At 33.8% G+C, this 18,212-nt stretch overlaps 1 protein-coding gene across 2 annotated transcripts in view; it reads left to right on the forward strand.

The window, feature by feature from the left end:
- STRN3 (striatin 3) overlaps positions 1-18,212 on the forward strand; it is a 104,240-nt gene that overhangs the window by 58,723 nt on the left and 27,305 nt on the right. Inside the window, exons 6-8 of one of the 2 annotated variants that reach the window (XM_028114903.2) lie at positions 5,358-5,487; positions 7,112-7,253; positions 12,216-12,326. In XM_028114903.2, coding sequence (XP_027970704.1) covers positions 5,358-5,487; positions 7,112-7,253; positions 12,216-12,326 — 383 coding nt within the window. The remainder of the gene's footprint in view (positions 1-5,357; positions 5,488-7,111; positions 7,254-12,215; positions 12,327-18,212) is intronic. The other variant, XM_028114904.2, reaches the window with a different exon arrangement.

Raw genomic sequence — 18,212 nt, forward strand, 5'->3', positions numbered from 1 at the left:
CAAAAGTATTTTTGCTTTTTAAGCTTGTTAGTTTATCAGGCTAAGTAGTTCGTAGAATTTATAATATTTAGAGGACTGCAGTTTAGCACACCTGAATCTGAATTAAATCTCCACACCAGACTTAATTTTCTTGTAAAGCTTCTTGCCTTTGCAAGATTAAGACCTTAATAGGTTTCTTTTCTGTTGTGTTTAAAAAACACATAACATGAGATCTATCCTCTTAACAATTTTTAAAGTATACAGTGCAGTATTGTTAACCATAAAAACAATGTTGTAAAGTACACCTCTAGAACTTTTTCATCTTTCATGACTGAAACTCTATACCTATTGAATAGCAACTCCTATTTCCTCTTCCTATCAGCCCCTGGCAACCACCATTCAACTTTCTATTTCTGTGAGTGACTGCTTTAAATACTCATGAAGTGGAATCATGTAGTGTTTGTCCTTCTTTGACCGCCTTATTTCACTTAGCATAATGTCATTTAGGTTCAGCAGTGTTGTAGCATATGACAAAATTTCCTTTTTTATGGCTGAATAATATTCCATTGCATGTATATACCACATTTTTTTTAATCCATTCATGTGTCCATAGATGTTTAGGTAATAGTTGTTCTTAATCAAGGCTGATTTCCATCTTAATGAGTATAGTTACATATTCTGAATCTGCACGTTTGTGTGGTTCAGCTATTATTCGGGCCTTTGAAAACTCCTAAGAATGCGAGAAATGATCTCTAACATGTTGAGATTTTTAGCAGAAGGATGTTTATCACATTCTTATTTATAATAGTAAAAAGTTAGAAGCAATCTTAATGTTTACCAGGAGAGCAATGGTAAATTTTAGATCATATTATTAGAGGCAGTATGCTTAATGGTTTAGAACGTGAATTCTGAGGAGGATTTTAAATTGTGACTTTGCCACTTATTAGCTATGACTTTGGGCAAGGTATTTTAACCTTCCTGTGCCTCAGTTTCCTCACTTGTAAAATAGTGATGGTAGGGTTAATGTGAAGAAGAAATGAATTAATAGGGAAGCATTTAGAATAATGCCTGGCACATAGTAAGTACTAGCTATGATGAAATATTGTGTATCCTGTTGAAATGTGACCCTACCAGAGTAATATTTACTAGACTCTGCTGAGTGAATGTCACTCTTGTATTGGTTGGTTTATTGTAGCGGGGGTGTTGTGGATGCCTAGTGCGTTGTGTCACAAAGCGTCTACTTTATGAGGATTCATGGGAGGACAGAGTTCTCTTAGATCTTGCAACTGGGAAAAGCTTTGCTGCTTCTGAATCATTGGTTTGATTTACCTGTGAACCTCCAGTAGTTGCTCCCTTTCTCTTTTTATTCTGTTTGGAATCTTGCCATATTTGTGCCCTGCATACATGCTCCTCCACCCCCCACTGACTTTTAGCCTTTTACTTACCAACCCTGCTCTTGGCTTCTATTTTATTTTCTCCTCATCTGGACATTTTAATTTTTTTACTCCGTTGATTTTCTTTTTACAGTGAGAGAGGATAGTAAATAAATAGTTGGCAAAGAAAAAAAAAATGTTAAAAAATCCATAGACAAAGACTTTTTCTTAAGCATCATGGATTAATAAAGTCACATTCTAGTTGTGGGCCTTCTGGAACCTCTGTTGAAATTACAGTTAAAGACTTTTTAAGATGCATTAACACATAAGAACAAAAAAACTGAATATGTAGAAAAAATGAGAGGATGTACTGTACATCAGATAGGGTTAGCTTAACAATTATGGAAGTTGGAAAGAATATGGAGGAATATCACATGCCTTAAATCTAAGGGCATTCAGGAGCAATAATAAGAAAAGGAATAAGCCAATTAAAGTCATAAAATGCCAGCAAAGCTCCAAAGGCTAAGGAATTAGAGGTATCAGATACATCTGGATTGGATTTAGAGGGGGTTATGATTGGAACATTGGTTTAAAGTTTATGTAAGAGGTAGTTAGAATCTCAGATCTCTTCTTTTATCCTGTGTAGCAAGCTGAACACCCCTCCACCTGTGGTGGTGTATTTTCCAGTGAAGCTGAACCATGATTTGTGATTTCTTAAGAAATAAAGCAACTCTAGGATAGAATCTACTTAACTGGAAACAGGAGGATTATCTGAATCTCCAGCTGAGCAGTGAAATCCCCTGTTTTCTTCTAGTATTTGGCTTCTGGTATGTTTGCATGGGTCTTATATCCCTTCCAGGCAGAATGTTGAAATTTATCACATTAAATAGAAAAGACTTAATAGTCCTGACAGTTGGGATCTGCCGGTGAAATGGTGAGCCTCTGTCCTATCATGCAGAAGTGAAGCCAGCTGCTTTGGCAAAACCTCACCCATGTAATACATAAGTTAGCTTTTTGGTGCCTCACTCTTAAAGGTGAACATTTTAGGAAAGACTTTAATATGGAAATTGGAGATAAAGGAAGCAAAGAAAAAAGGAACTCAAAACAGGGAGCACAAAAACAAAACAAAAACAAGAAAAAAAAAGAAAACGGAGCAGATTTTCAAAACTATAATTACTCTTCTGAAAAGACTGAGAGAAGATAATACCTCTGCAAAACAATTAGGATGTTATTTGGTGATGGACATTAAGGAGGGCACGGGATGTAATGAGCACTGGATATTATATAAACTGATGAATCACTGAACTCTACCTCTGAAACTAATAATACATTATATGTTAATTGAATTTAAAAAGCTCTAAAAAAGATTCAATCAGAAATCAAAAAAGAGCTATTAGAAATTAAAAGGTGTGATAGAAATAATTTCCACATAAAACTTAGAGGATAAGGTTGAAGAATCACCCCCCCCACCCCCACCCTCCAAAAAGAGGAAAGAGGAAATGGGACTGAAAAGATAGGAAAATTCAGAGATCAGTTCAGTAGGGCCAACATCTGACTAGGAGTTTCAGAGAGAACAAGTAAAATGCTCTTGAAAAGAAATTAAATTAGTAATAAAAGGAAATTTTCTGGAATACATTTACAGAATGTTAATTTTCAAGGATGTTTCCATTGAAAGGATTCTTCCCAATTACACTATAAAATTAATAAATAAAAAAAACATACAAAGGCCATCATCCTGAATGCTAAAAAGAAGCATCTCAAAAGAAACAGTGTATTAGCATGCAAGTAGGATAAAGTCTCAGACCCTTCATAGTCCATGGTGGCTTTAATTTTCATTTTCCTAAAGACTGATGATGTTGAGCATCAGTTTATGCCATCTGTGTAGCTTTTGATACAGTGTCTATTTGAATAATGTCCCCATTTTTTATTTTATTTGTTACTGTTATTTAAGCGTTCTTTATATATTCTGGACACAGGTTGTCTTCATCAAATATGTGACTTGCAAATATCCTCTCCCAATCTGTAGGCTTTTCTTTAAGTTCTCTTAACAGTGTCTTTTGAAGAACAAAGTTTTTAATTTTGGGAAGTCTGATTCATTTTCTTTTATGGATTGTGTTCTATTTGTCTTTTAAAGCCATGCAAATGTATTGCTGTGATGAAATACAATTTTAAAGGGATTCCTGGGTGACTCAGTCGGTTAAGCGTCTGCCTTGGGCTCGGGTCCTGATCACAGGGCCCTGGGATTGAGTCCCACATCAGGCCCTTGCTCAGCGGGGACCCTGCTCCTGCCTCAGCTTCCCCTGCTCATGCTCTCTCTCTCTCTCTGACAAATAAATAAATAAAATCTTAAAAAAAAAAAAAGAAATACAGTTTTAAAAACTTAAAATATGAGTTTCACTTTAGAGACAGACATTTCTTTTCTTTCCCCCTTTTTTTTTTTTTTTAAGATTTAGGGCACCTGGGTGGCTCAGTCGGTTAAGCATCTGCCTTCGGCTCAGGTCATGATCCCAGGTACTGGGATCGAGTCCCACATTGGGCTCCTTGCCCCGCAGGGAGCCTGCTTCTCCCTCTGCCCCTGCCCCCCCTCCCTGTCTCTCATGAATAAATAAAATCTTAAAAAAAAGATTTTATTTATTTGAGAGAAGGAGAGAACTAAAGGGAGAGAGCAAGCACAAGTAGGGGGGCAGAGGGAGAGGGTGAAGCAGGCTCCCCAGAGAGCAGGGAGCCCAACATGGGACTTGATCCAGAGTCAGATGCTCAACCGACAGAGCCACCCAGGTGCCCCTGTTGTTGATTTCAGCTCAGGTTATGATTTCAGGGTCTTGAGATCAAGCCCTGCAATGGGGGCTCTGCACTGTGGAGCCTACTTAAGATTCTCTCTTTCCCTCTCCCTTTCCCCCTCCCTTCCCACCTTAAAGGAAAAAAAAAGTCTGAATTATATTGTGTCCTTAGAAACAGGGAGGGGCAAAAGCTTCAAATTTTAGATTATTTTTTTGGTACCAAAAGATCATCTAGTTCAACCCAAACAGTTTACAGGTAAAGAAATTGTGGCTAAAAGGTTTAAGTGACTTGGCCAAATTCAGTCATCTAGTTAATAGAAGAGCAGAGACTTTTAATGTGAAAGTCTGTGTTGGGCTGAAATTTCCACTGTTCTTTTGCTTTGTTATTAGACATTTATTTTTTTTTAAAGATTTTATTTATTTATTTTGACAGAGAGAGAGACAGCGAGAGAGGGAACACAAGCAGGGGGAGTGGGAGAGGGAGAAGCAGGCTTTCCGCTGAGCAGAGAGCCCGACGTGGGGCTCGATCCCAGGACCCTGGGATCATGATCCGAGCAGAAGGCAGACACTTAAGGACTGAGCCACCCAGGCACCCCTGTTATTAGACATTTAAACAACTTTTTGAAAACCCTTTTTTGCTCATAGAAAGGAACTCAGATGACAGTTTAAAAAATGACTTCATAGGTAGATTAAAAGAGATTATCATTATTACCTATTGAATGATTCTGAAGGACTTGAAAGTATTTCTTTAGTATATTAAGAATCCTGTTTTCTAGGTAAGAAAATCTGTGAAATGGATTGGAATAGCTATATCTGATTTATTCCATAACTTTAAATCTGGGCAGGTTTTAGTCTTCAGACATTTGGACCTCTATAAGAGGTTGTAGAGCTATAAGAAATGCTAAGTTTAGCTTGCTTGCTTATGATGGCTTTATTTTGAGAAATAATACCACATTTGTCTGTTACTATAAGATTTTGATAGAGTAATTACTCAAAGTATTTTGGCCAATAAACATTGGAGAACCTTAACAGAACAGTCACTTTTACTTTAGAAAACATAATCTTCAAAACATTCTTTTCTTGGGTTAAATACTTAGGCAGTACCTTATAAATAGCTTATCGTTTGAATCTCTATACTACTTTCAAGTACTGTTTTAAAATAGGAACCAGAAATATTAGAATTAACCATTGGAATATTTGGATTCATCTTTTTCCCCTTTGACAGGCCCTCTGGTGATGTTCTTGAGACATTCAATTTTTTAGAAAACGCTGATGACAGTGATGAAGAAGAGGAAAATGACATGATTGAAGGCATCCCAGAAGGAAAAGATAAACATCGGATAAATAAACACAAAGTAGGAACTCAGTTTTTAATTTTTATTAGCTAAAATAAACATACACATGTATTTGGAATAGAAATTTTCAAGATGTCTTAAGTTACATTGGGAGTGATTTTTTTTTTTTAATCTTGAAAGTTTTATATATTGTCAGTTCTTATTATTACCCATGTATAGTAGAAATTATTATTTTCTGTATCATTCACTAAATGGCAAAAAGGGGTCTGTTTTGGGCACCTGGGTGGCTCGGTTGTCGGGCATCTGCCTTTGGCTCAGGTCATGATTCCAAGATTCTGGGATCAAGCCCAGCATCGGGCTACCCCCCCGGCGGGAGGCCTGCTTCTCCCTCTCCCACTCCCCTTGCTTGTGTTCCCTCTCTCGCTGTGTCTCTCTCTGTCAAATAAATAAAATCTTAAAAAAAGGGGGATGGGAGGGGTCTGTTTTTATAGAACTAGTCCAGCTGTTTGAAACTTTAAAAAAACAAAAACAAAAAACCACCTTCTCCACTCCTGCTACAATTAAGAATCACTGCTGAAGACTGTCTCTTTATGTACAGTAAACAGGTGATAAATAAAGTGAAGCTAAAATAGGGATACTCCCACTCTGGGTGAGGGAGTAAACTGGATTATAAATGTACGTGTCCATATTCTTGTTCTTTGATAAGGATTAATAAAAATTTACTTTTACACATAACCTAAGAAACTGAGTTACCAATTTTATCAGTGATGTGGGTTAGCTTTAAGAGTATACACAGATTAGATGATCCATTTATGAATTATTACAGTAACATAGAGTATTTCGTGTATCTAAAAAAAAGTAGATAGGTTAAATTTTGGTTCCTTGGGATGTTCTTGTTCCTCAAGAAAAGTTTCTGGGCTATTAAAGCAGTTTTTAATGTTCCTATCACATTTCATGTATGCAGCATACTCATGTGTGTAACTTGAGTAAATGGAGATTCCCCCCCCCTTTTTTCCATGGGAGCCAAAGTACTATTATTATCACAGCTACTGACTTAAGATCAGTTAATATCCTTACCAGCTATGCCATATAGCCCTGTGAATTATGGATTACATATGCATTTCTCAGTGAGTGAAGTCAGTTCAACACAATGTATCAGAATGTAAGTGAGTGAAAGGGTCTATAAATAGGGGTAATTGTGAATATTATAATTAAAGAACTTAAATATTTTTTAATTAGTATTTTTAACTTTTTTTTTTAAAGATTTTATTTATTTATTTCAGAGAATGAGAGCACGAGAGGGAAGAGGGTCAGAGGGAGAAGCAGACTCCCCACTGAGCAGGGAGCCTGATGTGGGACTCGATCCCGGGACTCCAGGATCATGACCCGAGCCGAAGGCAGTTGCTTAACCAACTGAGCCACCCAGGCACCCGTATTTTAACTGTTTTTTACAACCAGATTACTTGTATCACATCTTACAGTAATCTTCACATGGTACTATTAAGAACCATTTATATAGGGTATAATTTGGGATTGGTGAAATAGATGGAAAATCTAAAATTTTGTATATGTAAGTAATTTAAAAATTGGAGTGCAAATATAAAGATAAATGTGTGAAAACATATAAAGGACTCCTTTAAAATCTAGGGATAAAAGTAATTTTTGGTTTATGTTCCATTTACAGATAGGTAATGAAGGTTTAGCTGCTGACCTAACTGATGATCCTGATACTGAGGAAGCACTGAAAGAATTTGATTTTTTAGTGACTGCTGAAGATGGTGAAGGAGCTGGAGAAGCACGGAGTTCAGGGGATGGCACAGAATGGGGTAAGGTGATAAAGAAATATGGGGTGGGAGAATAGCTTTTAAAGATGTATTGCTATTGAATATTATATGTGGAATGTGAGTATTTGAATGTATGATGGCAGTTGAACAAGAGCAAGGGTATTTTGCACCAATTTGTTTAGATTTGGTGACAAAACTATTGTTTGATATATGACTTTTGGTGGATTTTGATTTTTGAAACTTATCTTGAATTAAAGTTGAAAGAAATCCAATTTCTTTCCTTTTAGCAAATGAAAAAACATGTATATAGTTTTAAACATTCTCATTATTTAATTTGGTAATGAGTCTAGGTTTAAATATTTAACTCTTTTGTTATGTCCATATGATGTTACCTGACTTATTGCTAGAAAGTAATAAAGCTACTAATCCTGAATTATAGCTTCATATTGAACAAGGTTTAGTGAAGGTATTAAACTTTACTACATATAATATTTAGTGTGCATATGTAAGGGCCTAGCTTTTGGAAATGGTATGTAATGCTAATAATAATCCAGCCATAACTAAAAGAAAACAGTTGTATTTATACAGGGTTAAAAACCCCATTAGAAAATAGAAGTATAAAAATTATATTAAGATAGTAGCTGAGGTCCACTCTCCTGTGCATTCAATCAGCTTTTAACACCAGCATGTTATCTGGCAGGTTTACAGTGTTTACAGAGCTTCATGGGAGAAGGTTACTAAGTACCTTAATGCACATTTCAAATGAACACCAAAGTTGCTTAGTTACTAGCAGGAGGAATTATCACAAGCTCCTTAAAAACTACTTTGGTGATGGGGAACACATGTAATTTAAAAATGCCTCATTTGTGTATTGAACCTGAATTTGCTAATAGGAGAAACAAAACCTAATAGGTAATACAATTATTTACTATCCTGATAACAATTCAAGTACTTAAAATTCTGAATTTTGGTACCAACTTTCTTATTGATTATAATTCTCAAGCATTGTTTCAGACCTTTACTTATCTCTTCTTCTAATTGGAAAGAGAAGAGGCATATTAGTTGAAAATACGAAAAAACTTCAGAATTACTTTCTAGACTTTGAATATACATTTTTGTACTTATTTGAAAATGGCTATATTCTAGTTTACTTTTCTTAAGAATTAGCATTGCTCAGGGGGCACGATAAAAGTATCAAAGTTTTCTTTAGCTTCTTTGTGCTACACATTCAGTCTTACTAGGGGTTTTTTCCAGGTTATTTTATAATTATATAAATATATAATTATTTTGTAACTTGTGTATTTTAGGAGTTTTAGAAACCCACACATACCTGTGAAGAAGAAATTAAAAATAACCTATAATGCCACTATGAAAAGAGAATCATGGTTAACATATATAGATATATCTGTATTTAATGAAAGATTTTTGCTTAGTGCCAATTTATAATCCACACTTTTCACCTAATACATTGTTCTTCTGCAAGCATTTTTAATAGCTTCATAATATTCTGTCAGTATGTTCCATTATTTAATTGGGGCTTTACTGATGAATATTTAGATTATTTTCATTAAGGAAAATAATCAACAATTTTCAAATATCTTTGTAGCTAAATCTTGGCGTATAACCATCCCTGCTTTCTTTGCCTAGAATTGCTGGAAGTTTAACTGTTAGTCAAAAGAATATACAAAAATTTCAGGAATTTAATTTGTATAAAATGGCATTATTTCTGTAATAATGAAATACCATATGGTGTACAGTCGATTGGGACTTCTATCCAAAGACTTCTGGCTCTAGAGCAGTTTCAAAAGCAGACCTAAATAGTGAATGGTAACTGTAAAACGTTATTCACTTTTACTATTACTGTTTGAGAGTGACCTGAATCTTTGTGTAAATGGAAGTAACTGAAAGTCTTTTCCTTCTAGATGAGACTGAACCATCTTTAAAGCATTTTAAGTTCTTTAGAAAGAAAAGAACAAAATTGTTCAAGTAGTTTCTTTTCTTAACAAGTGAGAACTGTCAAAGGATTTCTGAATTTTTCATTTCTGCTCAACAGGTGCTCTATTCAGTTTTTCTAAAACAAAGAAGAGGGATATACAAACATACCTTTATTTAACTCGTTTGCTTAAATTTGAATTTACTTACAAATGGGAAGGTGGCAGTTTTTGAGATTTAAATAATTGAGTAAAAGACTTTTTTTTGTTCTTTTTTTTTGTTTTTAATAAGTAAAGTATCCTAATGAAACATATCATATCCCAGTACTCACCCAAAGTGGGTAATCTGTTGTTTTTTATTTTGTAATAAAATAAAAAAGAGTAAAAATCTCAGTCTAATTTTGAATACTTTTATCCTATCAAACATCACTGCTTTTTAGGAAGCTTTTAAATCCTATTTTTCTTTTCTCATCTACATTAGGTAGTCTAATTTTGGTAGTTTTTAGTTCTTATAATCAAAAATAGTAGTAGGCATTTCTAATTTTGCTATTTCTCTCATGGAGACTTGGCATTTTAAGCATGTTTGGTTATTTTCTCCTCTACTTTGAAACTGTGATTTGTCGAAATTTATAGGACTACCAAATGTAATTAGTACCTGAATGTTTGTATTTAAATATAATGGATTGGATAAAGTACTGAATATTTGCATAAAGTGAAGTTAGTTACATTTTTATGCTACATTAAGTAGATTTATATAATTCCTCTGCTCTGATAGTTAGAATTACCATAGTAGAATTTTATGTTTTCATGGTTTTGAGTTTTTAAGGGATATTTTTTGTGTGTGCATATTTGTGTTTTCTTTTAAACAAAAAGGTTCCCCTAACTGATTCAACCTCATTTCTTGGTATTTTTTCCCCCTAGATTTTTAAAAAACTGAATTAATATGTAGAAGATTATGCTGCCTCTTCCCTTTTGCTCTTAACTATTTCTTATAAGCAATATCAAATCAGCTGTTATTACAGGCAAGTTTCAGGATGTTTTTTGTGCACATATGCATTCACCAACCTGTTCTTTGCACTGCTTTGAGTTAACCTTTGTTTTCTAGACTTTAGGTTATCTTGCAAGTAATATTTGTTTTTTTTTCCCCTTAAGACTTATCCTTTTTGTTCCCTTTTGCTTTTTCACTCCAGTACCCTTTGCTACTTGAATTAGAGTTACTCACAGCTTTATTTTTTCTACGAGGTCTTTTAACTGTTGGGCTATCTTACTAAAATTTTCTGTCCTATGGAATTACCTGTGTAAAGTTTATACCACTTAAGCTTTTTTTTTTTTCTTTCTGTAAATTTAAAAATGTGTCAATTTGGCTTACTTTAAGTGGTCACTTTTAAAAATAATTGCTAGTTTTATTAAGATGAATGCAAATGATTCCTTCTTTAGATTACTTTTTTGGGGGAAGTAGCCAGTGAGTTCATAGAATAATTTCTGATACAGCAGTTTTCAGTAAACTTCATGATTAGAGTGCACAAAAAGTGAATTTTCTCTTAAATCAGTATTACTGCAATATTACAAACTACTACAATTTGCAGATTTGACATAATCTCATGTGTAAGTTTCAATCTTTAGCACCCTAGTTTTAAGTAATTCAAGTTGGCAAATTACTTTAAAGCTTTGAATTTAGCTTTTTACATAATGACTGCCTAAGATCATAGGTATATCCATAGGGGAGAAAGTGATAACAATTATAGTAGGAAAGGCTCAAGGGTCAGTAAGTAATTGAATTTCTACGTGCCATTCAAATATGAGAATTTCTTATATTTACTACATACAGCAATCTGTAAGGGGGAAAAACTGCTTTTTTATGTCCACTGCATGGATTAAGTCAGTGAGGCCTAGGCAGTTTTACAAGACTTGTGGTCTGGAATATAATGAGTTATCAGAAATTTAGCAAGTATGTTTTCCCTAAAATCTCACTATTCTGTCAGTCCTGTGGATGGACTTAGCCTGTGTGTTTTGGTATAATTTTTATTTAGTAACATGGTTACATAAACTCATAGTTGTTACTCTGTAACAGAATGTTAAACTTTCTAATAACATGGCTGTTTTAAAACTAAACAAATGAAGGAAAACCCTTAATACTTAAAGTAATTCTAATAGACTTATTTTTATTCTGCTTTTTAATGCTGTTTTTCTCTAGTTTACTACAGAGTAAAATTTTTCCAGGCACAAGTATTTACTTACAATAAATACAGATTTGTTATTCAGCTAAAATAGCTGGTTTCATCTTTAGCAGATGTACAGCACTGTATGTTTTCACTTCTCCATGCTTGTCACTGCTTTTATCATACCCTAAAAAAAATCAACTCAAGAAATTCTTCAGTGGAATTTGAGTTTTGTTTTTTGTTTTTTTTTGCTAATCTTAGTTGTAGACCAATGGAAGAAGGTAATGAGATGTTGAACTATTTGGGTGGGGTGGGGGCCGAGGTGGGATTCTCTGAATGCTTTGTATGTATTATTGGAGACAATGTATTTTGGAACTATATGTATGTATTACATTGGACTAGAATGCCTCTCCATTAGTATAGTTATCCCGTGCATGCAGAATCAGTGTGACAGAAGGTGCATGAATATTTTCATCAATAAAATGGCACTGACCTTTCCAGCTTGCACTCTTATGAGTAGTTCGCATGTAATTCATTCATTTGCTTTTATGATGCTGGCTGAATAATTTTATGAACATTTTTATAAAGATGCAGTGATCTATTTTGTATAACATTAATTTTCTAATGTCAGTCCATTGAATATTAGTCATTGAAAGAATAATAACCTTCAAATTTGTGATTCATAGAAATGAAGCACCATTTAACTGTTAGTATTAACTGTTTAGAAACTTATGAGATGGGCATTTAGAGTTTGAGTTGTGAATACCAAAACTGAAACTGCACCTTTAAAGTATTTTGGGTATATGCTGTTAGTATATTTTTATTATGATTATGTAAAGCTATAACAGTTTACTGCCAACAGCTTGCATTGCCAACTGCTGATTTTTTTTCTTTTAATAATATGCTGCATGTAGATAAAGATGACCTCTCCCCACCTACTGAGGTTTGGGATGTAGACCAGGGACTAATAAGTAAACTGAAGGAACAGTACAAGAAGGAACGAAAGGGGAAGAAAGGGTTGAAGAGTAAGTGCAGATTCTATTATAATTTTTGTATACCAATCTTTGAGAAAACAATTCTTCAACTCTTGTTTTTTTTTGTGTGTGTACCTTTTTTTGGTTTCATAAGCGGGCAACTAACTTTAAACTTCGTTGTATAATTGAAATTTATTTGAATATAACTTAAGATGTGTTATTAATCAGTGAAAAATCATTTTAAATAATGTTAATAAGGATAAAGGAAAGATTTCAAGGAAGTTTTTTTTTAGCTTTAAAAAGTTTACCAAATTGTAAGGACTATTGGCCTTGGAATTAAAAGTAACAGAAATTTGTTCAAAAGGGAGAAAGTATAAATTTCCTTATTTTTGATAAATAGGGTGTTACACCTATAACCAGCTCCTCTCCAGGTTACATTTCTTAGTTTGGGAATCCTTAAAAACAGTAAATATAAAAGCCCTTTTCATTGTTGCTGCTTTCTGGCCTTAATCCAACAGTAAACCGGGAGGGCAGCAGAAAAATCTCTCCTGGGTGGTAGTTTCTTGACTACTCTGGTGGAAGGATAGTAGAAAGGGTAGTGATGGCAGTAAGGTTTGTTTGGTCTCTAGTTGAGTAACTTCTTTTCATAGTACTTTTCACTATGTTGTATCTGACCAATGTACTATAAAAGTATGAATTTAGCTATAGCACTTCTCAAAGATAGAATTCATTTCCATTTTGTGAATCAAACTTTAAATAAACAGCCACATGAAAAGCATCTTCAGACCTTTGAGTATTAAATGAAACTTGAAGCTTATTTTGAACTGGCCGTTGATTCTTGCTAGTCTCACTTTTTTGACTATGTCAAGGACAAAGTGATGGCAAAGGCTAAAACCATATAGGCATTCTTTTCATATTCCTTTGGTGACAGATTAGTTTATAAAATGGCAGGTGTAATGGAAATGGGTGTTAAGTTTTTTTTTAGTAAAACTTTTTAAATGGTTTAATTTATTGTGGAAGCTAATAAGGCAAGTTTTGGGGATTTGTTACAGTTTTCTTTTATAAAATTATGCTAATTTGTTGTGCATGTGAATGAAAAGAAATTGTACTCTAAGAAGTTTCAGACTATACAGTGAATTGCTTATTGTATTTAAAACATTTAGTGCTGGGCAGGGGCTGTGTTCGGCTCTAACATCATTTACCTATATAATCCATGCATGTTTAGTATAAAAGTACTTTTGCATGATTGACTATTCGAATATAGACATGACGACATTAGAATTTTGGGGTTTAGGTCTTTTTAATGAAATGTAGTTTATTTTAATATTAGATTACTGAGGCACCTGGGTGGCTCAGTCGTTAAGCGTCTGCCTTCGGCTCAGGTCATGATCCCAGGGTCCTGGAATCAAGCCCCGTATTGGGCTCCCTGCTGCGGGAAGCCTGCTCCTCCCTCTCCCACTCTGCCTGCTTGTGTTCCCTCTCTTGCTATGTCTCTGTCTGTCAAATAAATAAATAAAATCTTAAAATAGATTATGTATTTTATGTATGCTCTTCATGAACTGACTCATCTGCTAAAGTTTTATCTGTTAGATAATGTTGCTTTAATTTAAAATATAAATGCCCTATTTTCCCCTCGATATGATTAGATCTATACCTTTTTGAGGTTTAAAAAATAAGATATAAGTCAATTGAAGGTCATTTTTACTTGTAGGCTTTAAATGTTTCTAAAATATGTTATACCTGCATCTTTAAGAAATATTAGAAACAAATGAACTGAAACTAAAATTCAAAATCCCCATAAAATTTTAATTTACTAAACTTTTAAAAATAGGACCATAGTATGAACAGGTTTGTTATTTGCCTATTTAATTGACACTTTATAGAAGACATCATTTCATGTCAGTAAATATTCCTCTGTGTAACATGTTTTCAGTTTTAACCAAACTACCTGTTGTTAAATATAAGATTGGAGAACTATGTGAAGTGGGCAAAAGGGGATTGCTGTAATATAAATTAGGAGCTGGGGCCTGCAGAGGCTCTCATGTTTCAGTACTGTTTTATTATCTAGGTATGTACTGTATTATTTAGCCAGGTCCTTTTAATTTTGGTTTTATGTCTTTTTTTTAAGATTTTATTTATTTATTTGAGGGAGAATGAGAGAGAGAGAGAGAGCGTGAGAAGGGGGAGGGTCAGAGGGAGAAGCAGACTCCGCACTGAGCAGGGAGCCCGATGTGGGACTTGATCCTGGGACTCCAGGATCATGACCTGAGCCGGAGGCAGTCGCTTAATCAACTGAGCTACCCAGGCGCCCTGTTTATTTTTTTTTAAAAAGGAACTAACTTTGTTTATATAACCATAAAAATAATACATGCTTGTTACTCAGACCGTATAAGAAGTATATATATAGAAACAAAAAGAAAAATGTTAAAAACACCCACAATCTTAATACTTAGAGATTAATATTTGACACATATCTTTACGGTTTTTTCTAAGTGTTGTCTTTTATATAAACCTCGTTTTTAATTTTTTAACAAAAATATCATATTTTTAATTCATTTTGTCTTAAGTGTTTCACAGTCATCTGAAAAAAGATACAATTTTAATGGTTACATAGTTTTGCAGTTGGTAGATTTAACCTAGCCTCCATTAGTTAGACCTTTAGATTATTTCTCATTTTTAATGTTTTTATAGATGTCAGTGTCTTAAGGTTACCTGTGTATATAGATATAAAGATGAGGTTTCCAGTATAATGTCTCAGGAATGAATTAGGAGGTAATGTGTTTCTTTTTACACTTAATTGTGAATTTAAATAATACCTTTTTGCTCTTGAATATATTGAGTTCAGTATGAAGATGTTAGCTCTGAATCCCTGATATGAAGATAAAACTTAAGGAAATAAAAAACATTTTTTAGCTGATGGATCATAACTTCTGTCTTAATCTAGGTAGATCATCATATTGATACAAAGATATAATTTTACATGAAAAGGATAATTGATGAATTTTCTTATTCTTAATAGCTTCTTTGTTGAGTTTTATTCTGATATTTTATTAGATAGAGCTTTGTATAAGATAGAATAATTCATAAACTGTAGTCTTGATTTCTTTATTTCCTTTATTCCAAAATGTGAATGAGTTATACCCACTGGATCATAATGCTACATTTCTACAGATTTTTTTCTAGCTTCTTAGAGGGAAGAAAATTATTTGCTGATTTTACCATATAGATTCAGCAGATGTAACACAACCTAAATGCTTTTTTTTTTAATGGAAAGAAAAAAATGGTGAGAATATCAGCTTTTTAACTTTGTAAAGACTCAACCATGATTTGACTCTTAAATGGAAAGAATTCTAAAACTTGGAGCTAAGAAACTCTAGTGGTTATTTGTCTTTTAACTTGTTTACTTCACTACACCTTTCTTTTTTTCCACCTGAGGCAAAAGAAAATGACTTAAATATGACACCTTTGCCTTGGATTGCAGATAGAATTCAGTATTAATTTTATACTAAGTGACATATACTTAGGAGATATACTTTATTAATACTTCTAAAAGTAAAGACCATGGAACTAAAGAGACTTGATGCAGTTATTTTGTTCTCAGGCTTCAAAAGTGTTAAGATTCCTTTTCTTTTTAACTTTTTATTTTGACATAATTTCGTACTTAAGGAAAAGTATAATTGCAAGAATAGTACAAAGAATTCCAGGTAATTTTCACTCAGATCCCCCAGTTGTCAACATTTTACCGCGTTTGCTTTATTCTTTCTCTCTGTAAATATATACATTTATTATTTTGAATGGTTCAAAAAATGAGTAGGTTGCAGGCATGTTGTTCCTTAAATGGTTTAGCATGTTACTTGACAACAAAAACATCCTTTTAAGTGACCACAGTACAGTGATGAAAATCAGGAAATTAAATGATACAGTACTGTTATCTGACCTACAACTCAGTTTTCTTTTATTCTTTAATAATTTCTAAGGGTTCTGTAATTGGGGAAGGGAGTCGGGGAGGTTCTAAATTTATTGTTATGTTAAAATTTTGGTCTGGCAGGATTTTTCTAGAGAGGTTTTTGATGGTCTCCATTTTGCTCTGTTTTATACCTCAGTAAAAACGTGTAAGTCAATAACAAAAATCAGTGTGTAGCATCTAGAGTGAGTGTGAAGCATCTGAAATTTGAAACCTTGAGTTAGAATATGAGGAAGGAGTTAAAAAATTTTTTAAGACATCTTTCATTTTTGTCTGTTTCGGGTTTTCAACGTGGAAAGTTTAAATTGTGGATTGTGATATGTTTTCTTTTATAGATGCTCTTATTCTGTGGCTTATTGTTATTCCTATGCTATTTAAGACCTTTAAAATTGATGCTTATTAAAAGTAGATTATTTCATATCTTCAAACGATTTATAGGCTTTTCCCATTTCAAAGACTCACATTCTGAGAATATATATGTTTACAGTTCTGGTTCTTAGTGAATGAGTGAACTTGTCTTAGTTTTCCTCATGATTGTCATTGGTCCTAATTTTCCTGTCTTTTCCATGTATAGAATATGATTGTCATTCCCCTTCCTTACTGATGTTACTGAATTGCTACACATCCTTTGACTTGTCAGTACATTGGAAAAGGAAAGTCTTTTAACTTTTTCAAATATAAATTATAAGTGAGTGTCCCTGGATTGTTTTCTAGTTTTTTTTTTTAAATTTTATATTAGTGTTTGTCACTTGTTCTTCCAGATCCAAGATGATAAACCATCACCAGAAAATGTAATATTTTTGTCAAGTGTGACTTTTGTCCTAATACCTGTATATTGAACATTTTAACATTTAAGGAGAAATTATTCTTTTGTAACAGTAACTTTTAGTAGGCTTTTAAAAACAACTTGGTGCACACTATAAAATATCTTTGATATTTTTAAAAAGATTTTATTTATTTACCTATTTATTTGAGAGAGAGAGAGCCTAAACACGAGCCCAGGGAGGGGTAGAGGGAGGTAGAGTCTCAAGCAGACTCCTTGCTGAGTGTGGAGCCCCACACTGGGCTCAGTCAGTTCCATGACCCTGAGATCATAACCTGAGCTGAAACCAAGAGCCAGCTGCTTAACCCATTGAGTCACCCAGGCGCCCCAAATATCTGATATTTAAGCTGCTTCTGTTTAGGAGAGAGTATAAATTTGAAGTGTCCATAAAACAGTTAAGTATTCTCTCTCTTGCATCAAATCAAAGACAAAAAACAGTTGTCTCAAAGGGTTGCAGTTGGTTTTCTATTTCCTGTTTTAATTTCACATCTTATTTTACTTATGTATGTATGTATGTATGTATGTATGCATGCATGCACGGGAGCCCAGCACGGGGTTTCAACTCACGACCCTGAGATCAAGACCTGAACTGAGATCCAGAGTCAGACACTTAACTGAACCACCCAGCAGCCCGCTTTCACACTTGTAAAACAGACCATTCAGTTCAGCTCAGATTTCTTTTTTTTTTTTTTCCTCCTCCTAAGACAATACCTTAACTTAGACATTTTGACAAGGGCCAGAAAGTATCAGATTGATATTCTTTGAATCAGTACACTTTTTAAAACTACAGAATCACTTTGTAGCTGAACTATTTTGTTTTTTCTTATTATTGTGATTTTTTTTAAGATGATAGTTTTCATGTGAAAGCTTTATTTTAATTAGAACAATAGTCAGAAAATAGATCTAGCAAACATGACATAACTAAATCCTTATTTTAAAATAAACTTGTCAGGGTACCTGGATGGCTCAGTCTGTTAAGTGTCTGCCTTAGGCTCAGGTCATGATCAGAGTCCTGGGATAGAGCCCCACGTTGGGCTCCCTGCTCAGCGGGGAGCCTGCTTCTCCCTTTCCTCCCCACTCATACTATCTCTGTCTCTCTCTCTCTCAAATAAATAAGATATTAAAAAAAAAAAAACCTATCTTTTCCAGA

The sequence above is a fragment of the Eumetopias jubatus genome, unplaced genomic scaffold (assembly GCF_037043125.1).
Source record: "Eumetopias jubatus isolate StellerSeaLion01/CBP00866 unplaced genomic scaffold, mEumJub1_p1.0 scaffold_7, whole genome shotgun sequence".
NCBI classification, from domain to species: domain Eukaryota; kingdom Metazoa; phylum Chordata; class Mammalia; order Carnivora; family Otariidae; genus Eumetopias; species Eumetopias jubatus.